Below are 25,826 nucleotides of genomic sequence, written 5' to 3' on the forward strand. Positions count from 1 at the left end.
CAGAGAGCCCTTCATTCCCCCCCTGTCCCCAATCATTCCCCCCGTCCCCATCGGTCCCCAATCAGTCCCTGCCGGCCATATGGCCCCATGTGTCCCCATCAAATTCTGAGGGTTCTCCCTGAATATAATCGGAAAAACCCAAACACTGAGCTAACAACCAGAACCAGGGATCTTGCTGGCCACTTGAACATTCAAAGAGAGAAACTTTGGAATCAGGAGACTTTTGAACAAGAGCTTTCTCCAGAGGGGACACGGTCCTGAGGCCTGAGGCCTGGTCGACAGGCTGCACCCTGTTGGGCCCATGCAAACCTCACTAATTTTGAAATAATGACAGAGGGACCAGCATTGATGAGGCGCCTGTAGATTTTAGGACCAAGGTACACCTGTGAAGAATTCCTGCAGACGTGTACAACGGCTGAGATGACTGACCTCCCACAGCCAGAACCATCTTCACCTGTCCTCAGGATGAAGCAAAAGAGTCATCATCTCATTGACTCCAGTTTTTCGAGAGCTTCTTATTGTGAACATGTGTTCGTAATACATATGTTAAAGAGATTAACATTTCTTTTCACCATTAAAATATAACTGTGTAAAAAAAATAAATAGATGTGCGTCTCACACTTGCACACACACCATGGGTGCTGGGGAAAAATAAGCACTACCGCAGTTAGGCGGTATTGCGGGGGTTAATAGAAAAAAAAGAAAGAAAAGAATAAAAAAAAGAGTAAAAAAAAGAAAGAAATAGAAGTATCTTTTCTCTTTTTCTGATACGGCATCTCGCGCGGCGACACGATGCAGATTTTTGTGAAGACTCTGACCAGGAAGATCATCACTTTGGAGGTGGAACCCAGCGACACAATCGAGAATGTGAAAGCCAAGATCCAGGATAAGGAGGGGATCCCCCCAGATCAGCAGCGTTTAATCTTGGCTGGGAAGCAACTGGAGGATGGCCGCACCCTGTCTGATTACAACATCCAGAAAGAGTCCACTCTCCATCTGGTGCTGCGCCTGAGGGGTGGTGTTTTGGATCCGTCCCTCCGCATTCTCGCTCAGAAATATAACTGTGACAAGATGATCTGCCGCAAGTGCTATGCACTCCTCCATCCTCGTGCATCAAATTGTCGTAAAAAGAAATGTGGCCACACAAACAACTTGCACCTTAAGAAGAAGCTGAAGTAACTGTTGGGGCAGTTGGTGTCCTCGGCATGTTTATGTTTGAGCTAAACCTCCAATAAAAGTATGCGTTGCATCACACAAAAAAATAAATAGAAGTATCAGAAATTGTGTCCACTCTGAGAGCTGCCATTGAGAGAGCTGGTTCAATGTCAAGGACTCTCCATATATAAATAATGATTGACTTGCTGACAGGGTACCAGCCCCTGTGGAGTTATTTCAGCTTCCTCATAATTCAACCCCGTTCTCACGTTCACCTCACCCTCATTTGACAGCCTCTTCTAATTTACGAGTGTCAGATAGCGTAAGTCTTACCTTGTCCCATTCACAGCACCAGAGCCTTAGCCTGGAGCCTCTCTTTTCTCAGATACCTATGAAGTACCTCTGGTCAGGCATGTTAGAGGAAGCACAAAAAGACAGTGATGATGAAGAGAAACCAGTGCCTCATTTCATTCTTCTGACTGACATTTCAGGCACTAACTCAGAGCTATTTCACAGATAAAGTGGGAGCTGTACATGGTGAGACATTGGGTATGAGAGACCTGTAGCCAAGGCAAGGGACCAGTATAGCCTGGGTTTTAACTTTCCAGAGGGTGAAGTCATAGTTGGGTTTTAGTGCTGAGGAAACATAAGCATTGTGAAGGGACAAGCTCCAGAAGGAACTGGTGGACACGGGCAACAAAATGATTGGTTCATTGTGAAACCTGCCACAAAACCTACCTTCCAAGGCGCATAGAAGAGTCCAGCTGCAACATGATGACAGTCATTTTGCAAAGCTTGGAGCCTTTTCTAGCTCAGAAATGATAGCCCACTCCTTGTACACTTACCAGTCAGATTTCAGGCAAGGAATACCTATCAGTTGCAGGGAGGATAATCAAACGACTTCAGCAATTTATTTTTGTCATATTGTTGGGATCTTAGCCCAGTATGGCGGACTCCAGGCCTTGGCATGGTGGTCTTTCAATGGTACGTGGCAGTCTCTCAGCCAGGCAAGGCCTCGCTGTGGACTTCTGGTCTTAAGATAATTCCCTGAAGTGTGGTCCCACCATGGCTAAGCATTTAAGTAAAACTGTTTGAATTTTCAGCTTTACTTATTTATTTTCTACTCAAAACTAAGAAGGTGTCACTGTGCTGCAATCACTGCAATGTTTAACAATTAATTTTGTTTTTTCTTTACCTTGTTCTTAAGATTCTATATATTGTAACTTGTACCTAAGATAGCACCTTGTTCAGCGACAATATACACTTTTCACTGTACTGCTGACTTTTGTACTTGAATACGCAAACAATAAAAATCAAAATTAAAACCAAAATCCCCCAGCGTTCAGAGAATTGACGAACCCTTCTATGGGGGAGGTGCAACGGAATGTAAAACCTCTCAGCCACTTAACTGCTGCTGAGCGTTCTAAATGGATGAGATTTCCAGTTGCTGAGGTCCCACCCAAAGATAGTTCTAGGCAAATCAGAGACCAGCAACTCTTCATACAAGAGTATCAGGAGGAGGGATAGTGGCTAGCTGCACTGCAGACACCCAAGGTCCAAGACAGTGCAGCAGCCAGACCACAGGCAAGTGAAGGCCAGGTCAGGGTCACAGGAAGGGCTGAGATGAGCTATCAGCAGTAATCACCTGGGAAGCCAATGGCAAACACTATCAACAGCCTGGGAGCTCTCACTGACTAGAAGCTGAACAAGTTGAGACTGGAAATTCTGTAGCAAGTAGTTCACCTCCTGATTCACCAATTCCTGTCCACCATCTTCAGGACACAAGTCATTTAGCAAAGGAATATTCTCCAGTTGTTTGGAAGCATGCAGCTCCAACGACATTTAAGAAGCTCAACACCATCCAAGACAAAATTGCCTGCTTGATTGGAACCCCATCTACCACCTTCAATATCCATTCACTTAACCACTGACTGCAAATGGCAACAGTGTGTACCTGCAAGATGCACTGAAGTAAGTTACTAAGGCTCCTTAGATACCACCTTCAAAACCCATGATTACTACCATCTAGAAGTACAAAGGCAACAGATACACAAGAGTGCTACCACCTGCAAATTCCCCTCCAAGCCACAGATCATCCTGGCTTGGAAATATATTACATTCCTTCAGTGTTGCTGGGTGAAAATCCTGAAACTCTCTTCCTATTCCGCAAGGTTTAAGAAAGCAGCTTGCCCCCAGCTTCTTCAGAGCAATTACAGATGGGCAAAAAAAGACCTGCTGGTTTAGCCAGCAACACCCAAAATCCATGAATCAATAAAGAAAAGCTGAGTGGTTTTGCTGGGAAGCATTCTGAGATGTGGGAAGGCCCAGGAGCATCCATTTAATCCCAGAGCCACCAAATCTTGCAGTGGGTTTAGGGATAATGAGTGTCAACTGGTCATTAATAAATTCTATTGGCCTCCCGCTGCTTGTGACAGGGAATTCACTGCCAGCCCCTTCTGTGCTCTAACTAATTCAAGGTAATTTTTTTCTGCTGCCACAAGGAAACAAATGGAGGAGCTCTCCCACAATTAAGTGGCTCCGGCCATGTCTCCCACCATAACTGACTGCTTAAACTCCAGTGGTATACAGAGTGTCAGACCAGCACAACACTCCAATCACAACTGGTTGCAAAACCTGCTGTTGTGCCATTCAAAAGCAGAGGCATGGCTCCAGAGCTTTTCTGTCAGTCTATCATAAACTCTTGCTTTTACACATCATCAAGCCAATCCAGATTTCTGTTTTCAGTGCAGTTTTCAGGTGTGTATTAGAGCATATTAAAATATCTTTAATTGGGATGGCAACAAAATCTAAATAAAATTAATTTCCTCAATTTCCCTACTGTTGCTTGTATGATACAAATTCTCAATACCATAGAAGATTCATAATTAAAAACCTAACAGATATTTCAGTAAATAATTTAACATGGTATTATTACAAATTAATTTGGGATTTAAGACATATTTAAATTAATTTTGCACTTAAGCAGGATTTTTATTCATAATTATGACTGCTTCAAGCAGAACACAGTACATGAAGAGAGTGCATTGTTGTTTAGTTCTTACTGCAGCATTTTCTTTGTCTCCTGTCCATTTTCATGTCTTTCATTTTCTGAGCATGCTTTTTAAATATCATCAGTCAGCCAGACAACTGATAAATGAAGTGTTTATAAACTGAATATGGACCCTATTCCCTTGACAGCGGGTGAAATTCCATCTTTGTTTTTGAGTGCACAAGCTAATATAACAACATGCATTGAATAAATACCTTTTATTATTAAAAATAGCCTAAAGCACACTGTAAAAAAAAAGCAACTAGTCAAAATGGATGCCCAAGATGGGTGAAAATAAAGAAAATGAGGAAGAAAAAGAGGTAGTGAACTTTCGAGATGGGATATGGCTGTAGTTGTCTGAACACGTGGAATCATAGAATCCCTACAGTGTGGAAGCAGGCCGTTTGGCCCATCGGGTCTGCACTGACCCTCGAAAGAGCGTCCCACCCAGCCCCACCCCATCCCTGCAACCCTGCATTTTCAATAGGTAATTCACCTAGCCTACACATCCATGGATACTATGGGTAATTTAGGATTGCTAATCCACCTAGCCTGCAGAGCATTGGACTGTAGGAGGAAACAGAGCACCCACCTAGACACAGGGAGAATGTGCAAACTCCACATAGGCAGTCGCCCAAGGCTGGAATTGAACCTGGGTCCCTGATGCTGTGAGACAGCAGTGTTAACCACATGCTGCCCTCTTACGGTCAAGTATAAAACACAGAGGATTTTAACATCAAATAGTTAAAGGATTGTAGGACTAAAAGAGGTTACAGATTAGCAAAGAGTGAAGAATGAACTTGAGACATTAAAGGACCAGGAAGTAATGTAAGGTGGGAAGAACAGATTTACTAAGTGTGTGCGATAGGATACAGAAAACAGAATATTAAATGAACTGAATTTTGTGGAGGGTAATGGATATAGATTTGGTCAGGGGAGCATTAAAATAGTTGAGTTTGTAGGTTCAAATTCATGGATGAGGGTTTCAGCAGCAGATGGACTGAGAGGTGGAAGGAGATATACTTAATGAAGAGGATAGGTTAGAAATTGAGTTCTGAGGAAAATAGGTTGTTAGTTTTATGTTTTGTATAGCCTATGAAGCTGGTCAGAGAGGGTGATAGTATTGATGTAAATTGCGTAATGGAAAGAAGTTAAATACAATTCTGGTGTACAAGGAGGAATAAATTACACTAGATCAATGCATCAACATTCTTAGATCGATAATGAGTTATCCATGGAGTCAAGTGACAAGTTGTTTTTAAGACAAATCATGCGAATGCAGAGATAAATCAGACCAGTTTATGGCCAAATGATATAGATTGAACAGACTTCACTGAGTGGTGCATTTACAAATCCTAATTGATGAGAACTAGCTAGATTCAGTGAGTTACCTTCTGCCTGATTTTCTCAGAGAATACAGGTAACTGGTTCTCTGAAAGTTGCTAGTGGGAAATGTTACTTGTTCAGTTTTCACAGATTCCTCGAAGTGTTAGAGCAAAGTGAATGGTCATTCTGCTAGTCAAATCTAATGTTTCTCCAAATGGGTGATGCACCTAGTGCCACACCCTGCCTTCTCCACATGGCCCTGCATATTCTTCTTTTTCAGTTAATAATCCACTTGCATCATGAAAACCTGAATTAAACCTGCCTCCACCAACTCTCAGGTGGTGTATTCTACCTCTTTGCCACTTGTTGATGGAAAGGATTCTCCTCATGTCTCTATTGCACTTTTTGGCAATCGCAGTAAATCAGTGACTCCTCAATCACAGCCCTTTCAGCAATGGGAACAATCTGTCCTTAGCCACTCTGTCCAGGTCCCTCATGATTTTGAGAATTGATTCTCAAACTTCTCTTTAAAGGAGGAGTCTCAACCTCTCCATTCTGTCTACATAAATGAAATTCTTCATCTGTGAAACCATTCTTATGAAATTTGTTAGCATTGTTTCTAATGACTTCACCACTTTTTCCTGAAATTTTTTCCCAGAAGTGAACACAGTACTCTGAGGTCTAACAAGTCTCTTGCATAAGTTCAGCAAAACCTCTTTGTTCTTGTACTCTATGTCCGTGCTAATAAAACTCAGGATACTGTATACTTTATTCCCCACACTGTTAACCTATCATGCCATCTTCAATAACTTGTGCATTGTTTTCTGGCCATGTGTCCACTTTAGAATTGTTCTCTGGCCATGCATCTGCTTTAGAATTGTGTTTCTTATTTGTTCTTCCAAATAAAATTAATCATTTTACACTCCTCTGCATTACATTTCGCTTACCACGTGTCCACCTATTCCACTAACCTGTTCTTTTAAATTTCTACACCTCCTCCATTCATAATGCTTCCATGTTTCTTATCTTCCACAGGTTTTGAAACCGTTCTCTGTAAATCAATGTCGAGGTCATTAATGTATATCAGAAAAAACAAGAGTTCTAACACTATCCCTGGAAAGCTCTGCTATAATCCTTTCTCAGTCGAAAAAATAATCATTGCTTTTTGATTCATATAACTCGACCAATTTTGTCTCCGTGTAGCTATAGTCCCTTTTATTCCCTGGGTTATAATTTTATTCTCCAGTCTCTTGTATGGCTCTACAAAATTACACCTTAAAAGATCAAATTAAATATTGAAAACTCTTTCAAACTATTATACATAGAGATTCAATGCACTATGTTGAATCCTTTGAACAAATCCAGCTTTAAGATTGCTGCAGATCAGCTGAATCAAATACAGTTGGAATATCAGTAAAAGATACAATGAGAAACTGCAGTGATTGATACTTTGATATGTAGCAGACAAGTTATACAAATATTTGTTAAAAAAAAATTTACTAAAATATATTGGATGAAAACATATTGAGAAACAACACAGAAAATGCTCAAAAAATGCAGCCAATCTGGCAGCATCTGTGGAGAGAAATCACAGTTAACTCTGACAGTACTTTTGGTTTTTACAGAGGGACTTCGATTATTCCAACATTGATTATCTGAATTTTGGATTATCTGAACAAGATTGCAAGGTCTCGATGCTTGACTAAACTGTGTAATCTGGCATTTGATTATCTGAACAAAATTCTCCCTGCCTATGTCATTCGGACAATTGAGGTTCTTCTATATTTGAAAAAGTATTCAGATGCCTGGCATTTATGTAGCATGAATACGACCAACCGCCAATCATTCTGAGCCTGGTGTTGCCTAGGCCTTCAGCAGCACAATACCTACAAGGGAGCTCTTAAATAAAACCCAAGCAGTATCAGTTTTATTTTTGTGGTCTTAGGTTTAATGGGCTATGGAATTGCCATCATATTGATTCCTGCACTAATACTTAAGTGATAATATTTCTTGTTTGTATGAGAACTAGAAAGGATAACAATCAGTAAGATAAACACATCAGAATCACAAGATATGTGGATTAGAACTGATCTGGTTTAGAAATCTAGATCTTGTTTGTTGTAGCACACAAAACAAAGCAGGCAGATACCACCGATAATTCAGACAGCTATCAGTCAACAATGATGAAAAATGTTGAACATCCTGGATTGTAAATAGTTACACAGTCTCAGAAAGAATGCCATTTTAGGGGAATAGATAAAATATTCTATGTTCTTCCAATTAATTGTACAAATTTATGAACTGTAAAGTTGCCTGTTTAGAGGATTCTAATCTAACTAGGCTCCAGTTTGCAAATAAAGCTACAACTATGAAGATAGGATGACAGGAAGAAGCCAAATGGAGGGTAGTTCCTTCACATCAAACAAATAACACTGGAACAAAAACAAAATACTGCAGATGCTGGAATTCTGAAACAAGCACAGATAATGCTGGAGAAAATCAGCAGGTGTAGCAGTATTGATAGAGAGAGAAAAACACTGTTAACATTTCAAGTCCTTAAGTCCATAAGACCAAAAGACTTAGGAGCAGAAATTAGTCCATTCAGCCCATCGAGTCTGCTCTGCCATTCAATCATGGCTGCTAAGTTTCTCAACTCCATTCTCCCACTTTCTCCCTGTAACCCTTGATCCCCTTGATACTCAGGAACTTACCTATCGCAGTCTTAAATACATTCAATGACCTGGCCTCCACAGCCTTTGGTGGCAATGAATTCCATAGATTCACCACTCTCTGGCTGAAGAAGTTTCTCCTTATTTCCATTCTAAAAGGTCTTCCCTTTACTCTAAGGCAGTAAGACTCTTCTTCAGATAATAACAGAATCCCGTAAATTAATAAGTTGTCAAAAATAAATTAAGCATTATTAATATAACCAATATGAAGAGAAAGTTAACCATGAATACGTTTGTTTGCAAATTAACTTTCTGCTTTTACTAATGTTGTTGTACAACATAAAGAGAATGGCTTTTCGTTTGTAACCTTAGTGTGTGCAGTTAAATTATTTCTGAAAAATATTTCTACAGTTCTACTATTTGAAAAATATTTTTTGGCCATTTTTTATGATAAAGAAAGTCACAGTAGTATTTGAACTAGCAGTAAGAACTGTATCAATAGAAGCTTTGCTTCCTGCAAGTTTCTTTTTAAGCATTTCTTCATTTTTTTCCCCTTTGGGAATAGTATGGAAAGATTCCAAAGCTGTTCGTCAGTTTGTTGAACTGTATCATGAACACTACTTGCATGGTTAACAAACCATGGGCATGAGACATGAATTCAAAGCATCTACTACATATATACTGACATGATCACTGCACCGCAAGTTCTACTCCCACTGGTGAAGGCAGTGATACAATCATAAGATTGAATGAAGAAGATTCTTTGACTTTTTTCATGTTTAATCTTTCTAGAATAATGACCGTACATTCTTCCAGTTTTGTGGCACAAAATAGTTTATTACATCAACCCAATGACGCTTAGGCCCAACAATCCTCCTTGGCCATGGAGTTATTGATCATCTTCTGTGCAAAGAAGTATCTTATGACGTCTGTTCCAAACATGTCCTTCGAAATGTTGTATTTCTGGTTATATTTATGCTTTTGTTGTTGGAAATAGCATTGCTTGATACTTGTGTGAAGCAAATGTTGTCTGTTTATGATTAGCCCAAGCGTGGATGTTGCCTATGAGACTGTGGGCAGGGGTTGCTTCATTAATCAAGTAAGTGTGAATGGGCTGATCAACATGTAATTGTCTCAGTCCTGCCTTCTGTCTTTAGAATGGAGGGAAGAATGCTGATGATGCTGCTGGGATAATTTCTTGTTAGTAATATTTTAAATTAATCTACACTTTGTATTTATAATTTGCATTACCAGAATTATACAGGATTATTGTAAATATTGTCCTTTTATCCTTGGTATGAACATTTGTCTCGTACTGATGCATGATTGGGCAGAATCTTGTGGAAGCAAAGGGTGTCAGCTGAAGAATCAGGCAGTTAGCAGGCCAACAGCTGCCCTTGCCCCAGGATCAAGGGCCCCAAGGATAGGAGGATTGCCCAACCAGGAGCTCCTAGCTAATTAGAAGCTGTCAGCTCCTCTCTATTCAGGAATGCCACAAAAAAAGAGAGGTGGTTGCTGCTGGCACTACACTCCCCTGAGGCTTCCGAATGAGGAGAGCCCCAGGCAACATGTCCAAGATGGTAAGAAGATAATTGCAGTACAGGAACAGATTGGATAAAGGGTTGGCAGCAATGACAGCAAATTGGCTATCAGCAGAAAGCCTTTCCTGGGCCCAGGTCCCTCAATCAAGCATTGATCAAGTGTCTTTGAAGGAGGGATTTCCACTCCTGCCCCCAGCATTTCCCTGTGCTGCTTCCTTCATATCAAGCTCCCCTGCCCTCCACTAGGTGAATACCAGCACTTTGGCACCTAGATGCAACTAGGCTGGAAAGCCATCCATTGGCATTTCTGTCACAGATCTAAAGGTGGGGGAGGGGTTATGGAGTCAGGAAGGTGGCACGACCTTGCCCACCATCCTCGCACTTGGCAAACGACCCCTCACCACCAAGCTCATCATTGAAGAGGCACATTTTAGTCAAAAGTGAGGACTGCAGATGTTGGAGCTCAGAGTCAAGATTAGAGTGGTGCTGGAAAAGCACAGCAGGTCAGGCAGCATCCAAGGAGCAGGAAAATAAACATTTTGGGTAAAAAACCCTTCATCAGGCACATCTTTGAGCCCATTAATCCATTGAAACAATGACTGTTGTTTTTTCAAATATGAACTCCAACATGCAAACTTATTGGGAGTGTACCACATCAATTCACTTCTACCAAACAGTTTTTCAAAAAATGAATTCAAATTCTCAAACTGGTGTCGTGGATGACTAAATTTACATAACTAGACTACTCAATCCAGGCTTCAGAGTGAGGTCTGGTAATTTAACCATTACATTATCATATTTGTGCTCTGATATCATGCCTTGTTGCAAGCATATCCACTCTACTGAAGACTGAACATCATTTCACTCGAGGTATTCATTTACGTAAAGTAAGCTCATAACTTTCACTCTCAATCAGCAAAAATGAAGTGACTCAAAGGGACCAATTAAAATAGTACTGCGGCTAAAAAAAGTATTCTAGTGGGTCTTTAGCATGAGTTTGTATTTTATGGTTATTATGGTTTATATTAATCATTTTAGACCGTTAATGCAGAGAAATTTATCTGTGGCTATTTCTAGCCACAGATCAAAAACTTCTATATGTGCCAAGGCTGTGCTGTCATTCACATTAAAGACTATTGACAGACTCAATTCCTTGTGATCAATTTGCTGACTATGTTAATCCCTTTGGAATCTGAGTCTTCATTATGTCTGACAGACTTCTATTATTGTTTATATCAAGCAATACTCTCACAAGCCTGACTCTTCACACAAAACTATTAACTACTTATCTGTTAAATAATATGCAGTTGTCACAACCCTTGCATCCAGGGAAGAGAGGTGGGAAAGGGAGGTATTTAGGTGACAATCCTTCAAGAGTGACAATCCTACCTTTTATTTAACTTGTGTTTGTTTGTTTCATTGGTGAAAAACATGTCGCACTCAAAGGCCCACACCTGAGCACCTCATATCAAATTAACAGAGTATGTTTTCTGTTTGAAATTGACTTTATCCTGCATATCAATTCCATGACACATTCATTGTGCAATAATATGCCATACTCAAGAACAATGTATTCTATCAACAAATAAATGTTTATTGAGGCAGAAAACCTAAGTGCTTGTGGCTAGAACCTGAAAATATAACTGATTATTTGGATATTTATCATTTGATATTAAGGCTCAGATTTCTGAATATATTTCCAGTTGATCGAAGTATCTGTTCTGATCACCAAGCATGATGAATAAAAAAAAAATCCATGGTGGTCTACAGACAATGGATGATTTATTGTGGCAAAGTTCCTTAGAAATGCTGTAGGTAGGTGATATGAGCTCAAAGAGCCTATGATAGCCAGATCTACAAGAATCTGTAAAGAGAAAGTTGGCCTCCATCCGAGTACTGTGGATGGTCACAAAGTCATCTACATTCAGAATTTGGGTAGAACACTTCAACCATGTTGCAAGACAAAGTTGGACTCTTACATTTCTCTGTGACTTTGGATATTTAACAGGAAATAATGTGGAGACATCCAGCCTTGTTTCAGTATCTGCGCATTTGCCCCAAAGCCAGAACTTATGGTTCTAAGTCTCACTTGAGGGACTGGACTCCAGAAAAGTCATCCTTTAGTAAGATACTTCAGCACAGAACTGAGGCAATATTTGACTGTCAGAGATCCGGTACTTTTGCAGAGATATTTCACCAATAAGTGGATTGAAGCTCATGATGTTATTTTGAAGAGTCACTGGTTCTAGTAACATTTATCATTCAATAAAACTAAAACAGATTATCTGTTCAGTAATCACATTGCTATTTGTGGGAACTTGCTGTTTCAACATTATGACAGTGGCCTCATTTCAAAAGTACTTCATGTACTATGAAGTGCTTTGGGTGTGCTGGGGTTGTAAAAAGTTCTTGGATATCAAATCTGAATATTTTAGATCAGAACTGATGATTCAGTTACCATTTAGGTATTAATAACCTGGGGATACTTAATGTTTTGATCTTGATTAGTGATAATGATTGACAGATGTCTTGAAAATGTATAATTTGTGCTGACGTGCAATTTGCATAACTTCAAAATACATTTGTGCTCTGAATTCCAAAAGAGGGGGAATCTAAAATTGTAACATATATTGCACACAAAAGACTAAAGAAGATTGAACTGTGTAGAAATCCAAAGTATCTTTGAAAGGCAATATCTCACATTTAATTCCAAAATGTGTTTTTTTTAATAGATAATGACTGCAGATTTTAAAAATAACTATAGATATAAATTCAGCGCTGTTATAAGAACCTTCAGTTATCCAGTTCCCTGGGTATCTGTAACTGACCAGAAATTTCTTCGCATTGATTTTTATTCAAGCATATGCAAGGAAGGAGTACCTACCATGTGACAAACAGACTTTCCAAACAATACCTCACATAAGTTTTTATACCTTTATGTTATCTTGAGAATAGTTTACAAATGCCAATCAAAAGTATACACCTATTTGATGATAATTGATATCCAGTTACAATTAGTAGTTCTGGTGACTCCACTTATCTCAAATTATTGTACTCAACCAAATGCAGCACCTGTGCACTTGCCTACTCACAATATCAAATCACTTACAAAGCAGATGATTATACTATCCAGGTATATATTTTTGATGCTTGACTGCTATCTTGAGTATTGATGTGTGACCATCTTAAGATTATCAAAGTTCCTCCTGTAAAATTGTATTACTTGCTTCCTTTCCATCATCAGCAGTGTCACATTCTATGACTATCAGCACTTTCCCTTGTAATGACACACCTGGAGAGTGTCAGAGAAAAATCAAACAGAGAGAGAGAGTCAAAACAGGAAGTGATAACAAGGGGGATGATTATATTCCATCACTGAGCAGAAAACGACCTCTTGCAGGCTTCTTTTGTGTTTTGCCTCCAGGAATATACAAAGGAAAGGAATTTAAGACTGACCTCAACCTTGGCTTGTGGGTAAAAAGGTGTTCTACTCAACTGAGGCAGCTATGTGCACTGGCCTAGGTTTAAGTTCTAGTGTCCTGTAGAGGTCACAGTTGAAGACCCATCCTCTAGTGACCCCTGCATTGCTGGTAAAATGATTCTCTTGCTCTGTGATAGAAGTTGGGGGGGGGGGGGGGGGGTGAGCAGTGTCAGGAAGGGGGGTGAGCAGTGTCATGGAGGGAGGTGTTCAGTGTTGGAGAGGGGGTTGAGCTGTGTCGGGGAGGGGGGTGAGCAGTGTCGGGGAGGGGGGTGAGCAGTGTCGGGGAGGGGGGTGAGCAGTGTCAGGGAGGGGGTAAGCAGTGTTGGAGAGGGGGTGAGCAGTGTCAGGGAGGGGGGTGTGCAGTGTTGGAGAGGGGGGTGAGCAGTGTTGGGGGGAGAAATGTTGGAGAGGGGGTTGTGCAGTGTTGAGGGAGGGGGTTGTGCAGTGTTGAGGGAGGGGGTTGTGCAGTGTTGAGGATGGGGGTGAGCAGTGTCAGGGAGGGGTGTGAGCAGTGTTGGAGAGGGGGTGAGCAGTGTTGGGGAGGGGGTGTGTGCAGTGTCAAGGAGGGAGGTGTGCAGTTTTGGAGAGGTGGGTTAGCAGTGTCATAAGGGAGGTGAGCAGTGTCGGGGAGGGAGGTGAGCAGTGTCGGGGAGGGAGGTGAGCAGTGTCGGGGAGGGAGGTGAGCAGTGTCGGGGAGGGGGGTGTGCAGTGTCGGGGAGGGAGATGTGCAGTTTTTGAGAGGGGGGTGAGTTGTGTCGGGGGGGCTGAGCAGTGTCAGGGAGGGGGGTGAGCTCTGTTGGGGAGGGGGTGAGTATTGTTGGAGAAGGGTGTGAGCAATGTTGGAGAGGGAGGTGAGCTGTGTCAGGGAGGGGGGTGAGCTGTGTTGGGGAGGAGGTGAGCAGTGTTGGAGAAGGAGTTGGGCAGTGTCGGGGAGTGGGGTGAGCAGTGTCGGGGAGTGGGGTGAGCAGTGTCGGGGAGTGGGGTGAGCAGTGTCGGGGAGTGGGGTGAGCAGTGTCGGGGAGTGGGGTGAGCAGTGTCGGAGTGAGGGGTCAGCAGAGTCGGGAAGGGGTGTGAGCAGTGTTGGAGATGGGGGTGAGACAGTGTTGGGGAGGGGGATGAGCAGTGTCGGGGAGGTGAGAAGTGTCGTGTAGGGGGGTGAGCAATGTTGGAGAGGGAGGTGAGCTGTGTCAGGGAGGGGGGTGAGCTGTGTAGGGGGGGAGGTGAGCAGTGTTGGGGGAGGAGGTGAGCAGTGTTGGAGAAGGAGTTGGGCAGTGTCGGGGAGTGGGTGTGAGCAGTGTCGGGGAGTGGGTGTGAGCAGTGTCGGGGAGTGGGTGTGAGCAGTGTCGGGGAGTGGGTGTGAGCAGTGTCGGGGAGTGGGTGTGAGCAGTGTCGGGGAGTGGGGTGAGCAGTGTCGGGGAGGGGTTGAGCAGTGTCGGAGTGAGGGGTCAGCAGTGTCGGGAAGGGGTGTGAGCAGTGTCGGGGAGGGGGGTGAGCAGTGTCGGGGAGGGGGATGAGCAGTGTCGGGGAGGTGAGAAGTGTCGTGTAGGGGGGTGAGCAGTGTTGGAGAGGGGGGTGAGCAGTGTCGGGAGGGGGGTGTGTAGTGTCAGGGAGGGGATTGTGGAGTGTTGGAGGATGGGTGAGCAGTGTTGGAGAGGGGTTGAGCAGTGTCAGGGAAGGGGGTGTGCAGTGTCAGGGAAGGGGGTGTGCAGTGTCACGGAGGGGGGTGTGCAATGTTGGAGAGGTGGGTGTGCAGTGTCATAGAGGGAGGTGTGCAGTGTCAGGGAGGGGAGAGCAGTGTGAGGGAGGGAAGTGAGCAGTGTCAGAGAGGGGGGTGAGCAGTTTTGGAGGGGGGGTGAGCAGTGTTGGAGAGGGGGCTGAGCAGTGTCAGGGAGAGGGGGCTGAGCAGTGTCAGGGAGAGGGGGCTGAGCAGTGTCAGGGAGAGGGGGCTGAGCAGTGTCGGGGAGGGGGGTGAGCAGAGTCAGGCAGTGGGGTGTGTAGTGTCGGAGGGGTTGTGAAAGGTTGGAGGAGGGGTGAACATTGTCGGAGAGGGGGATGAGCAGTGTCAGGGATGGGGGTGTGTGCAGTGGTGGAGAGGTGGGTTAGCAGTGTCATAGAGGGAGGTGTGCAGTGTCAGGGAGGGGGTGAGCAGTGTCATAGAGGGAGGTGTGCAGTGTCAGGGAGGGGGTGAGCTATATTGGGGAGGGGGGAGATCAGTGTTGGAGAGCGGCGTGAGCAGTGTTGGAGAGGGGGATGAGCTGTGTCGGGGAGTGGTGTGAGCGTGTAGGGGAGGGGGTGGTGCAGTGATTGGGAGGGGGGTATGCAGTGTTCGGGAGGGGGGTGAGCATTTCAGGGGGAGGTGAGCAGTGTCGGAGACGGGGGCTGAGCAGTGTCGGGGGCTGAGCAGTGTCGGGGAGGGGGCTGAGCAGTGTCGGGGAGGGGGCTGAGCAGTGTCGGAGAGGGGGGTGAGCAGAGTCAGGCAGTGGGGTGTGTAGTGTCGGAGGGGTTGTGAAGGGTTGGAGGAGGGGTGAACATTGTCGGAGAGGGGGATGAGCAGTGTCAGGGATGGGGGTGTGTGCAGTGGTGGAGAGGTGGGTTAGCAGTGTCATAGAGGGAGGTGTGCAGTGTCAGGGAGGGGGTGAGCTATATTGGGGAGGGGGGTGATCAGTGTTGGAGAGCGGCGTGAGCAATGTTGGAGAGGGGGATGAGCTGTGTCGGGGAGTGGTGTGAGCATGTAGGGGAGGGGGTGGTGCAGTGATTGGGAGGGGGGTGTGCAGTGTTCGGGAGGGGGGTGAGCATTTCAGGGGGAGGTGAGCAGTGTCGGAGACGGGGGGTGAGCAGTGTCAGGGAGGGGGGTGAGCAATGTCGGGGAGGGGGTTGAGCAGTGTCGGAGAGGGGGTTGAGCAGTGTCAGGGAGGGGGTTGAGCAGTGTCAGGGAGGGGGTGTGAGCAGTGTCGGGGAGGGGGGTGAGCAGTGCAAGGGAAGGGGGTGAGCAGTGTCGGAGAGGGGGGTGAGCAGTGCAAGGGAAGGGGGTGAGCAGTGTCGGGGAGGGGGGTGAGCAGTGTCGGGGAGGGGGGTGAGCAGTGTCGGGGAGGGGGTGTGAGCAGTGTCGGGGAGGGGGTGTGAGCAGTGTCGGGGAGGGGGTGTGAGCAGTGTCGGGGAGGGGGTGTGAGCAGTGTCTGGGAGGGTTGTGAGCAGTGTCTGGGAGGGTTGTGAGCAGTTTTGAGGAGGGGGTGAACAGTGTTGGAGAGGGGTGTGAGCAGTGTCAGGGAGGGGCGTGAGCTCTGTTGGGGAGGGGGTGAGCAGTGTTGGTGAGCGGGGTGAGCAGTGTCGGGGTGGGAGTTGAGTGTGGGAGGGGGGTGAGCAGTGTTGGGGAGGGGATGAGCTGTGTTGGGGAGGGGGGTGAGAAGTGTCGGGTAGTGGGGTGAGCAGTGTTGGAAAGGGGGGTGAGCAGTGTCAGGGAAATGTGAGGTGTGTGTGTGTGCGCAGTCTGGTTAAGTTTATAGTGAGCAGGTTTGTGGGTATAGCGTGCATTGACACTGCTCTTTACTGAAATGACTACACTGTGTTTGAATGAATCTGAGTTATGAACCAAATATGATTCAGGTTGAAGCTATTAGGCCTCAGAATTAAAGGGTAGTGTATCAGTGCGGCATCTCACAAAGCCATTCCAATGATTTAGAATTTCAGGATTCCAATGAAAGTTGGCTCCATAGATCCTCTGACAGCATTGCAACCTTCGATAACAGCAAATGCCTCAGTGTTAAATGCTATTGATCAGAAGATCTGGGCTTTTACTCGATATTTTTTGAGCACAAACGTGACAATGAACCTTCACAACCTGCCAACATTCAAAGGAGAAATGTCTTTTATTGAACACATACTACAAGGGCAGTAATCAGAAACCTATGCATATTGATTCTAAACAGAACATTTAGGAACAAATCTCTAATCATCACTATTGTATAACTGAAGGGTTATCTGGAAAGTACACCAAGTTTTTAATTGCCCATTACAACCTGTCCAATTTTACTTCCTATTAAAATCAAGGGTATAAAATTTATATCTGGCCCACTCCTGCATAGTTTCCTTTGAGACAAGGTAGGATAAGACTGTCTGATTTTTAATTACAAATGGTCCTTCTAAATGCACTAAAACACTCAGGTTTTAAAAAGAATTATTTCGAATGGGGCAAGGAAATGATACATCGACCCTTGAAATGCACTGGAATAATTTAGGTTTCTTAAAGCTAAGGACGGTGATAGCAAAAGCAAGCTTGCATTGTTTGAAATGCAAATGAAGCTGTGTGTGGAAACGATTTGATCTTTTTAGTGTTTAAGACATGAATTTGAAAAGACAAAAGAGATGTATCAATAACCAGTTGCTAAGCAATGATGCTCTCTTAACCATGGTAACAACTTTCTATACAAGGTCTTCTGCACACAGAAACTCCCATGTCAATTAACCTTATGGTTTTATGGACATAACTTTTTATACTACAATATATATGATAGATGAGATCTAAATTTCTGTTTTTACTTGACAGTAAAATAAAATTTATCAATGGAGTCATTTTTACATCTTAAAGCACGTCTTTTAAGGGATTTTTTAGATGGTTAGTGATACACTTATAAAGATTCATGCACTTAAACCAGTGCCTAAGCTCAGGTAAATACTGCATGCCTGGCATATTAATAGTATCAATCTCTATTTAATAAATTATATTCATAGGTCCCAAATTATCATTATTCTTCTCTAAAAGGAAGTAACAACATAGATTTATGAAACATCTTTAACGCAGAAAAGATCTGAAGCCTTCACAGGAGTGTCATATTTCAAAAATTGATATCAAAGGAGTAGATTGTTGGCTTAATGATTTAAACACTTGACAAAAGGTGTGGATTTTAACTAATGTCTTAAAGCAGGATACAAATGTGGCAAGGCAGAGAGGTTTAGTAAATGAAACACAAAATTTAATGCTTAGATTACTAATGGCACAATGGCTAATAGTGGGGAAAGGAAGTGGAGTAAACATAAGAAGTCAGTGTTGGAGAAATACAAGGTTCTTGGAGGCTTGTGTGCTGAGGAAGATTGCAGATACATGGGCGGACACAGTGATGGAAGAATATTTACAAAAGGATGAACACTCTAAGATTGAGCTGTCAGTGCACCAGAAACCAATGTAATGATCAATGAGTACAGCAGTGATAATTGGACAAGATTTTATCTGGTTTAGTGTTCTAGCAGCAAAGTTTTGAATGAGCTCTGAGTTACAAAATAAATAGGAAATCAGTGAGCAATGTGATTCTAGAAAATGTACTTAATACCATTGACAAAGGACCTGCAGAACATATAATACTTACAATCACAGAAATGTTTGAACAGCTTTGGAATATTATTAGAGTATATTTTTGGAACTGAGTGCCAGATTAGAGAGACTGAGCAACATTTTGGGAAAGACACCAAGTTTCTGTGCCTTAATTATGCATACAAGTCAAAAAGAAATGAATTATGTATGAACAGGATGAGATTAAAACCTTTCTTATGTTTGAGGCTTATAGTCCATTATTCAACACACAAAGAAGGCTTGTTGAAATTAGTTTTCCTGTAATTGATAGATTTGATCAGGATTTTGTAGCATATTTTACATTTTACATATCTCTATAAATAAAGAAAGTGTCCTGACAGACGTCCAGTGAAATCATACAATTCCCATCACAGTTCAGACATTTTCAGACTTTTATCAGCAGCTGTCAATTTTTATATCGAAGTAACATCCATTTTGCTGTTTACTTTATCCAAATATTGACAGAGAAAAAAATTAGTTTGAACTCAACTGACAGCTTTATGTTAGTTTGAAGGTGGATAAAATAAGAAAATAAGAAAATACAAACCTTCACAAACCTTGCGATAAGAAAATAAGTGTTTGACTCATTTCAATGTGTTATGAATTCTTTACAACTTATACAGTTTCATTGCAGTTAACCATATGGAATACTTTCCCTGTTGAATTATATGATTGAAAATACTAATGAAAAATGCAGTAGAAAGAGGGAAACCATCGACTGAAAAACAGACAGGTGTGTTTATAGCAATGCCAAATAACAAGAAAGGAAATATCTAACACAAGCACTAGAGTATTCTCAGAATTCTGAAAGAGTGACATTAACACTGATGTCATAGTGAGCATGCAGGCTGTCGACTGAGGGCAAGCAAATCAACTGAGCACATAGGAAGTAATTTGCTTTTCTCTTGAACAAGTTCAGAGATCCTGGGGGTAAGGAAAGTCTACCTGAAATAGTTCAATGCAGTTCTAAAGCAGTAGAATAGAGTGAGCATGAGCATCGAGGCGCTTGGGAGAGCTTGGTGTTGGAATGATGAAAATTGCTAAAAGCTATGTCAGCACACAGGTCAATCCTGACTGTTTAGCAGCTGGTAAGTTCCTATTAAGTGTTTAATGAATCGTTAGGTTTTTTTTATATTAAATTTCAGTAATCTAATAAATAGAGCTATGACAGGGTATCTCAGTCCCGTGGAGTGCTCACCCTGTTGCTTTCATATCCAGGACATCCACAGCTGCAGGGTTCATGGTCAGCTGGACAACACTCAGGCTCTGGGCTTTACAGCTTGAGCAGCAGTTGGCAATTCTCTGGCGTCTCAGTGTAACTGACAGCTTAAGGCTCCCAAGGCAGAGACAGAACATATGACATATGGGCAGTCAAGCCGCAAATGTGAACCCCATTCCCTTCCTGGTGTCAGGATCAACAATGTTACTGAGCAATTGCAGTCAGCTCTGACATGGGAGGATACACCGCTAGTCAATGTGACCTTTATTCATACCAGGAACATAGATTTAAAAAGGGGATAATATCTTATAGACAGATTCTAAGCAGTTAAGACAGAGAGAAGCAAGCGGGAGTTCTGAGAGGGGTGGACACATAGAACTAAGTCTGACAGACTGTAATGAAAACTAAAATGTATTCAAACTATATTATTGTTGTATGCTGGTTTCAAAGCTTTAATGCTTGATTGAATTCAGTAAGGTGTATGATCAGAGTAAAGAAGCAGCTTGTAGGAGGCAAAACTGAGGACTGGGCGCTCCTCCCAGTCTCTGTAGTAATGTAGGTCATATTCATGTAACCTGTAAATAGTTCAAGTAACCCAATAATCGTCAAGAGCCTTGTTATGCAAAGACTAGAAAAATGGTTGTCCAAATCCACATCAGATCCCTTTGGAATTGAAGTAACCTACATATATCACGGTGCTAACAACGTTCCCTCTCAAAACATAGCAAACAATAGTGCCAGAGATATAAATTAGAGTTTGGGGCTTCAAACGAATAGGAAAGAAACATCTGGTGATACAGAAGCCTTCAATCTAAATGGAAACTGATGATTGCCTGCAACAGAAAATCCCACAAATCTCGTGACAAATGTCAACACGGAATAATACTTCTGAGAATTACATAGAAAGCACCTCTGACCTGATAGAAGACTTACAAGAGCAAATGTAATCTGCATACTCCAAAGCAGAGATACAGGCTACATAATGAGGTGGTAATCTGTAGAAAAGGTCCCAAGTCAAAGTTGTGCCAATGGATTGGCCAGACATTAAGGATTGCATGGGTCAAAACTGAAACTCCTTTGTACAAAATGGATACCATAAACAGTGCAGTAATTCAGCTGAAAAGGGAAACAAATTTTTAAAAAGTTGCTACCTTAGTATGTAGATAAAATAAGGCAGGGTAAAGAAAATGAACCTCAGAGGGCCATGAGTTTGGTACAGAGAGCAATGAAATCTTTAACCAAACCATTTAAAGGGAGGCAAACATTGGCTGATTTGGAGAATCAGGCAATTCTGGTCTAACATGGAAATTTTCAGACGATGAGAAGAATGCAGTGGAAATCATAGTGAGGCTCCAAAGGATAGGAAAAAAATCTCGACTGCAACTTTGAACAGTAGAAAAGCTTTCATGTTACCAAAATGTATGGAAAAATCTCTGTGTCACTGCAAAGCATAGATTAAACTGTCATTACTGTAGAATTTGTTTTAACAAATAAGATAAGATACCTAATTATATTAGGAGGCTATGGCATCAGATGTAACATTGCCAGAAACATATACTTTCAGAGATAGGTCACATAGAATATAACATTTGCAAAGGGATAAAACAATTCTTAAGATACATAATAGCTTCCAATTTGGAATAGTAAGACAGAAACTGAATAAGCAAATGCATTTCCACACACAATTTGGAGCCAAGAAGGTGATGTAATTGCTCACCAAAAGGTAAATAAAACATCATACAATTATAAAAGGAATTATTTCAAACTCAACAATAATAACACTTATGAAAGGGTAACATTCAACAAAAGAGTGCAGCATCCAGATGAATCCATGGATGACTTAATTAATAATCTCTAAAGGTTAGTGAAGAAATGCAACAATGATGAATTAAAATAACAATTCATAAGAAATAAGATTGTTGTGGGTATTACTGAAGAGTCTTTTGCAAATTTATTGCAGTTGAAAAAAAACTATCATTAGGCCAAACCACTTAAATGGGGTGTGAATATTGTGTGGAAGTAAAACAGATTGATCTTCAGAGAAGATAAAACCTAACAGGAGATTTCCAGAATCTATTCAATTCTTAAAGTACAAAGCCACCAAAATTGTGACAAATAAGTCAATGCATTGGACAGAGTAAACACTAAACGCTCAAGCTCCTTTCTAACACAGTCAAGCAAATAAACTTGACAGTCATGGACATTGTCCAGACTTTGAAAAGGAATGCAGTTATTCTAAGAAACTAGGTCACTTTCAGAAAATGTTTTGCAGCAGAATACAGTCACGGAGAATCAGAAGACCGAAGCACCACTTATACAGAAAATTAAATAATGCACAACAGTCTCCACTAGAAGATTAACCTAAATTTTTGTTAAGGCAAATCAGTCACCCAGGCCAAACATTTTGACATACAATCATTTGTATCAATGGGCATCTAACAAATGTCAGGTGAGACATCAGAGCAAATATCTCAATCAACTCAGATAGAAAGTGTTGGTTGACAAAACATTTCTCACGGCTGGCAGTTCAGCGATATGGTCCAGGAGATATCATGTTTAACATTAGGAGGAATGGTTGAATACTCTGGGTCTGCACTCCATGGAGTTTAAAAGAATGAGAAGATCCCATTGAAACTCACAGAATACTGAGAGGCCTGGTTAAACTGGACATGGAGAAGTTGTTTTCAATAAGAAGACAGACTAGGACCTGGGGTAACAGCTGAAAATGTGTTGCTGGTCAAAGCACAGCAGGCCAGGCAGCATCTCAGGAAGATGCTGCCTGGCCTGCTGTGCTTTGACCAGCAACACATTTTCAGCTGCGATCTCCAGCATCTGCAGACCTCAATTTTTCCCCTGGGGTAACAGCCCCAGGGTGAAGGGAAAACCTCTTTAGAACTAAGATGAGGAGGAATTTCTTCAGCCAGAGAGTGGTTAAAATGTGGAACTCATTGTCGCAGAGGGTTGTGGGAGGCTAAGTCATGGAGTATATTTAAGACAGAGATGGATAGGTTCATGATTTGTAAGGGAATCAAGGTTAGAGGGAGAAGGCAGGAGCCTGGAGCTGAGAAGAATATCATCAAATGGGAAAGCAGACATGATGGGCCAAATGAACAAATTCTGCTCCTATATCTTGTTGTCTTATTAATGATATGCTACATGCAACTCAGAACACTAAATGCAAGAAAATCTTTATGTACTTCAAAACCAAAAAATTTCATTCTTGTGTAGTAGAGTTTGTATGAATTTCAAATTCATTCAGAAGGTGGAAAAGGTTAAACAACCACAAGTCAAAGAAAAGCTGATGGAAAAGTTTTACAGATTCTGCAAGTTTATGGCAAGACCTAAATGAAAAGCAGAATCTCCTTGGATTACTCATACTATGATAACCACGGAAGCCTCACTGGAATGGAACATCATTTATTGTTGAACACCAAAATATAGCCACTACTCGTGGTGTACAAAGGTTAGTTAGAGTGCAGGGCTGACAGTTCTCAGACCCATCCCTGGTCAGCTTAAGTTTAGTTTCTAATCAACCTGTATAGAGTTATATATGCCCTTGGTGCTGGGTCCTCTACTTTTCATCATTTATATAAATGATTTCAATGTGCATTGGCTTGTTTATCTGGAGCACACATTTTTACCTTTTTAGCTGGACATCAGCCTCAGAAAAACATCATAAGACCTTTTCCAAACTTGCCACATGTTCCTTTGCAATAGCTTCTGAGACTACAACGTTATCCAGATGGACTTCCATTCTGGGTGCCCCTTGGAGGCTGTTCTCCATCACCCTTTGTACTCATACAGTCCTTTCTGGGCATTTATAGTAACATACTTCTTGGCCGATGCCCCAAGCTCCAGTTGGAGGTAGGTGTGGCTTTTATTCAATTTAGAAAATATGTGACTCCCAGCCAGCTTTTCATATGAGTCATCTATGTGTGGTATAGGGGCTCTGTCTAAGCAGGAATCTCTGTTGACTGTCAACTCACTATTCCCACTGAGGCAGACCGAGTTGTCAAGTTTAACAACTGAAAGACTACCGGTGTGGCTTATTCAGAAAATTGCACTTGGGTGTATGATGCCAAATTCCTCTGGACACACAAATTCTTCCTGTACTTTGGAACATAGCGCTTAGGAGACTGACCTTACCTTGAAGTATTTAGGTCAAACATTATGATCAACACAGATCTTGGCCCTGGTATCTTTTGTCTTCCTGAGGCCCACTTGAGCTACTTCAGGATACATCTCAATGGCTTCATAGAGATCACCAGTACCCACTTTAAAGATCTGTTGTCAATCCTGTCAGATTTTCTGCAGCCAGTCCCTCCCTAAAATGTTGGGACCCAGCGCATGCACCACCATGAAGGGGAATCGACTATTGATTGTGTAACTGGGGTTATAGTGGTCCCAACAATACATAAGGGCTCCTCAGTGCCTGCACCAATCTGGCCTTGTTGTCTCACAGGCTTAAAGGCAAGATGGCTTGCTCCCTAACCACAGATTCAGCAGTACCACAGTCTCCCTTCTTTTTTAAGGGGTAGACATTTATCTGAAGTTTTATCTTAATTTGGGGCACTTTGGGAGCAATGATGTAATTTACTGTATCAATTCCTTATCTTAGAGCTGATCTATTTGCAAAGACCTGTCTTGAGGTGGCTTCACCAATCGGTCTGGGTGCTACACATTTTTTCTATTTTGGTAGCCTTGACTGGTGCAGACTTTATCATTACAAGTGCAGTACAGATGTGCTTTCTCCTCACTGTGTTGTGGAGAAAGTTCCTGTCCAGCTCTGAAACATTGCAGCCTTTTGACTCCAATCACACTTCCTTGGCAACATATGAGTGCCACGAATATTATGTGCTGGGGACCTGGCTCTGAGGTATGGGGTATGGGTATAGATCAAGATTGAGGACAGTAACAGTACCATCTATGGACAGCCCTGATGCTCCTGACCCCCCTTTTCCATGTTTTCACAGGAAAGGGCCATCCTATGGGGTCCAGATCTGATTCAGACAGTAAGCTTCTTTTGGATTGCAATGTTATTAATTCCACAAGCTAAGCAATCCTTTAACATTTCCTGAAATGCTGACCTGTACTCACAATGTTCCACCAATTTCTGCAGTTTCAGTAAAAACTCAGTTACTGGTTCTTCAGGAAGTCTATTTACTGTGTTAAACCTGGAACACAGCAGTGTAACAGGTGGTTTGGCATCATAGTAGTCTGCTACCATATCTATTAGTTCATCAAAAACTTTGACTCGGGGCTGCTGGGTGGGTTAAGATTTTTATGATGCTGAAGGTTTGGTTCCCACAGTGGTCAAGGGAATGACCTTTTATCTGTAATCACCTTCTACGTTGTTTGCCTGAGGCTAATCCTCCACACCCACATTGTAAAGTTCCAGTTTCCCAAACAGCGGCATTTCCAATATTTCCCCGTAATGGTCTTACCAGGTTCATAGAAAGCCAATGCAGATTTCTCCAGCTTCCTCATTTCCCCTCCCCCACCTTATTTCAGTCCCAACCCTCAGACTCAGCACCTCCTTCTTGACCTGCAATCTTCTTCCCAACCTCTCTGCCCCCACCCCCTCTCCAGCCTATCACCCTCACCTTAACCTCCTTCCACCTATCACATTCCCAACGCCCCTCCCCCAAGTCCCTCCTCCCTACCTTTTTTCTTAGTCTGCTTGGTATACTTTCCTCATTCCTGATGAAGGGCTTATGCCCGAAACGTCGATTCTCCTGCTCCTTGGATGCTGCCTGACCTGTCTGCACTTTTCCAGCAACACATTTTCAGCTCTGATCTCCAGCATCTGTAGTCCTCACTTTCTCCTCATTGAATGCCAAGGCTGTTCAAAGTATATCTTTATTTTCATCGCCAATGTAGTAACACAGGAATCCAAACTGGAAAGGAATATCATTTATTGTTGAACAACAAAATAGAACCACTACTCATGGTGTATATAGGCAAGTCCCAGCTCATGAGAGACAGTCCGGCTGACCCCTCCTTGGGTTTGCTTAATGAAGGGCTGAGGTGATGAGTTCCAGC

At 42.5% G+C, this 25,826-nt stretch overlaps 1 protein-coding gene across 1 annotated transcript; it reads left to right on the forward strand.

Moving 5' to 3' along the window:
• Positions 1-776: 776 nt before the first annotated feature.
• On the forward strand, positions 777-1,179 carry LOC132817947 (ubiquitin-ribosomal protein eL40 fusion protein-like). The gene has a single exon (XM_060828499.1). The coding sequence runs from the start codon at positions 793-795 to the stop codon at positions 1,177-1,179; it is 387 nt and encodes a 128-aa protein (XP_060684482.1). The 5' UTR covers positions 777-792.
• Positions 1,180-25,826: the final 24,647 nt, after the last annotated feature.

The sequence above is a fragment of the Hemiscyllium ocellatum genome, chromosome 8 (genome assembly GCF_020745735.1).
Source record: "Hemiscyllium ocellatum isolate sHemOce1 chromosome 8, sHemOce1.pat.X.cur, whole genome shotgun sequence".
Taxonomy (NCBI): Eukaryota; Metazoa; Chordata; class Chondrichthyes; order Orectolobiformes; family Hemiscylliidae; genus Hemiscyllium; species Hemiscyllium ocellatum.

Bases quoted from the DNA above. Each gene is read 5' to 3' on its own strand.
- LOC132817947 (XM_060828499.1), top strand. From the start codon at position 793: ATGCAGATTTTTGTGAAGACTCTGACCAGGAAGATCATCACTTTGGAG.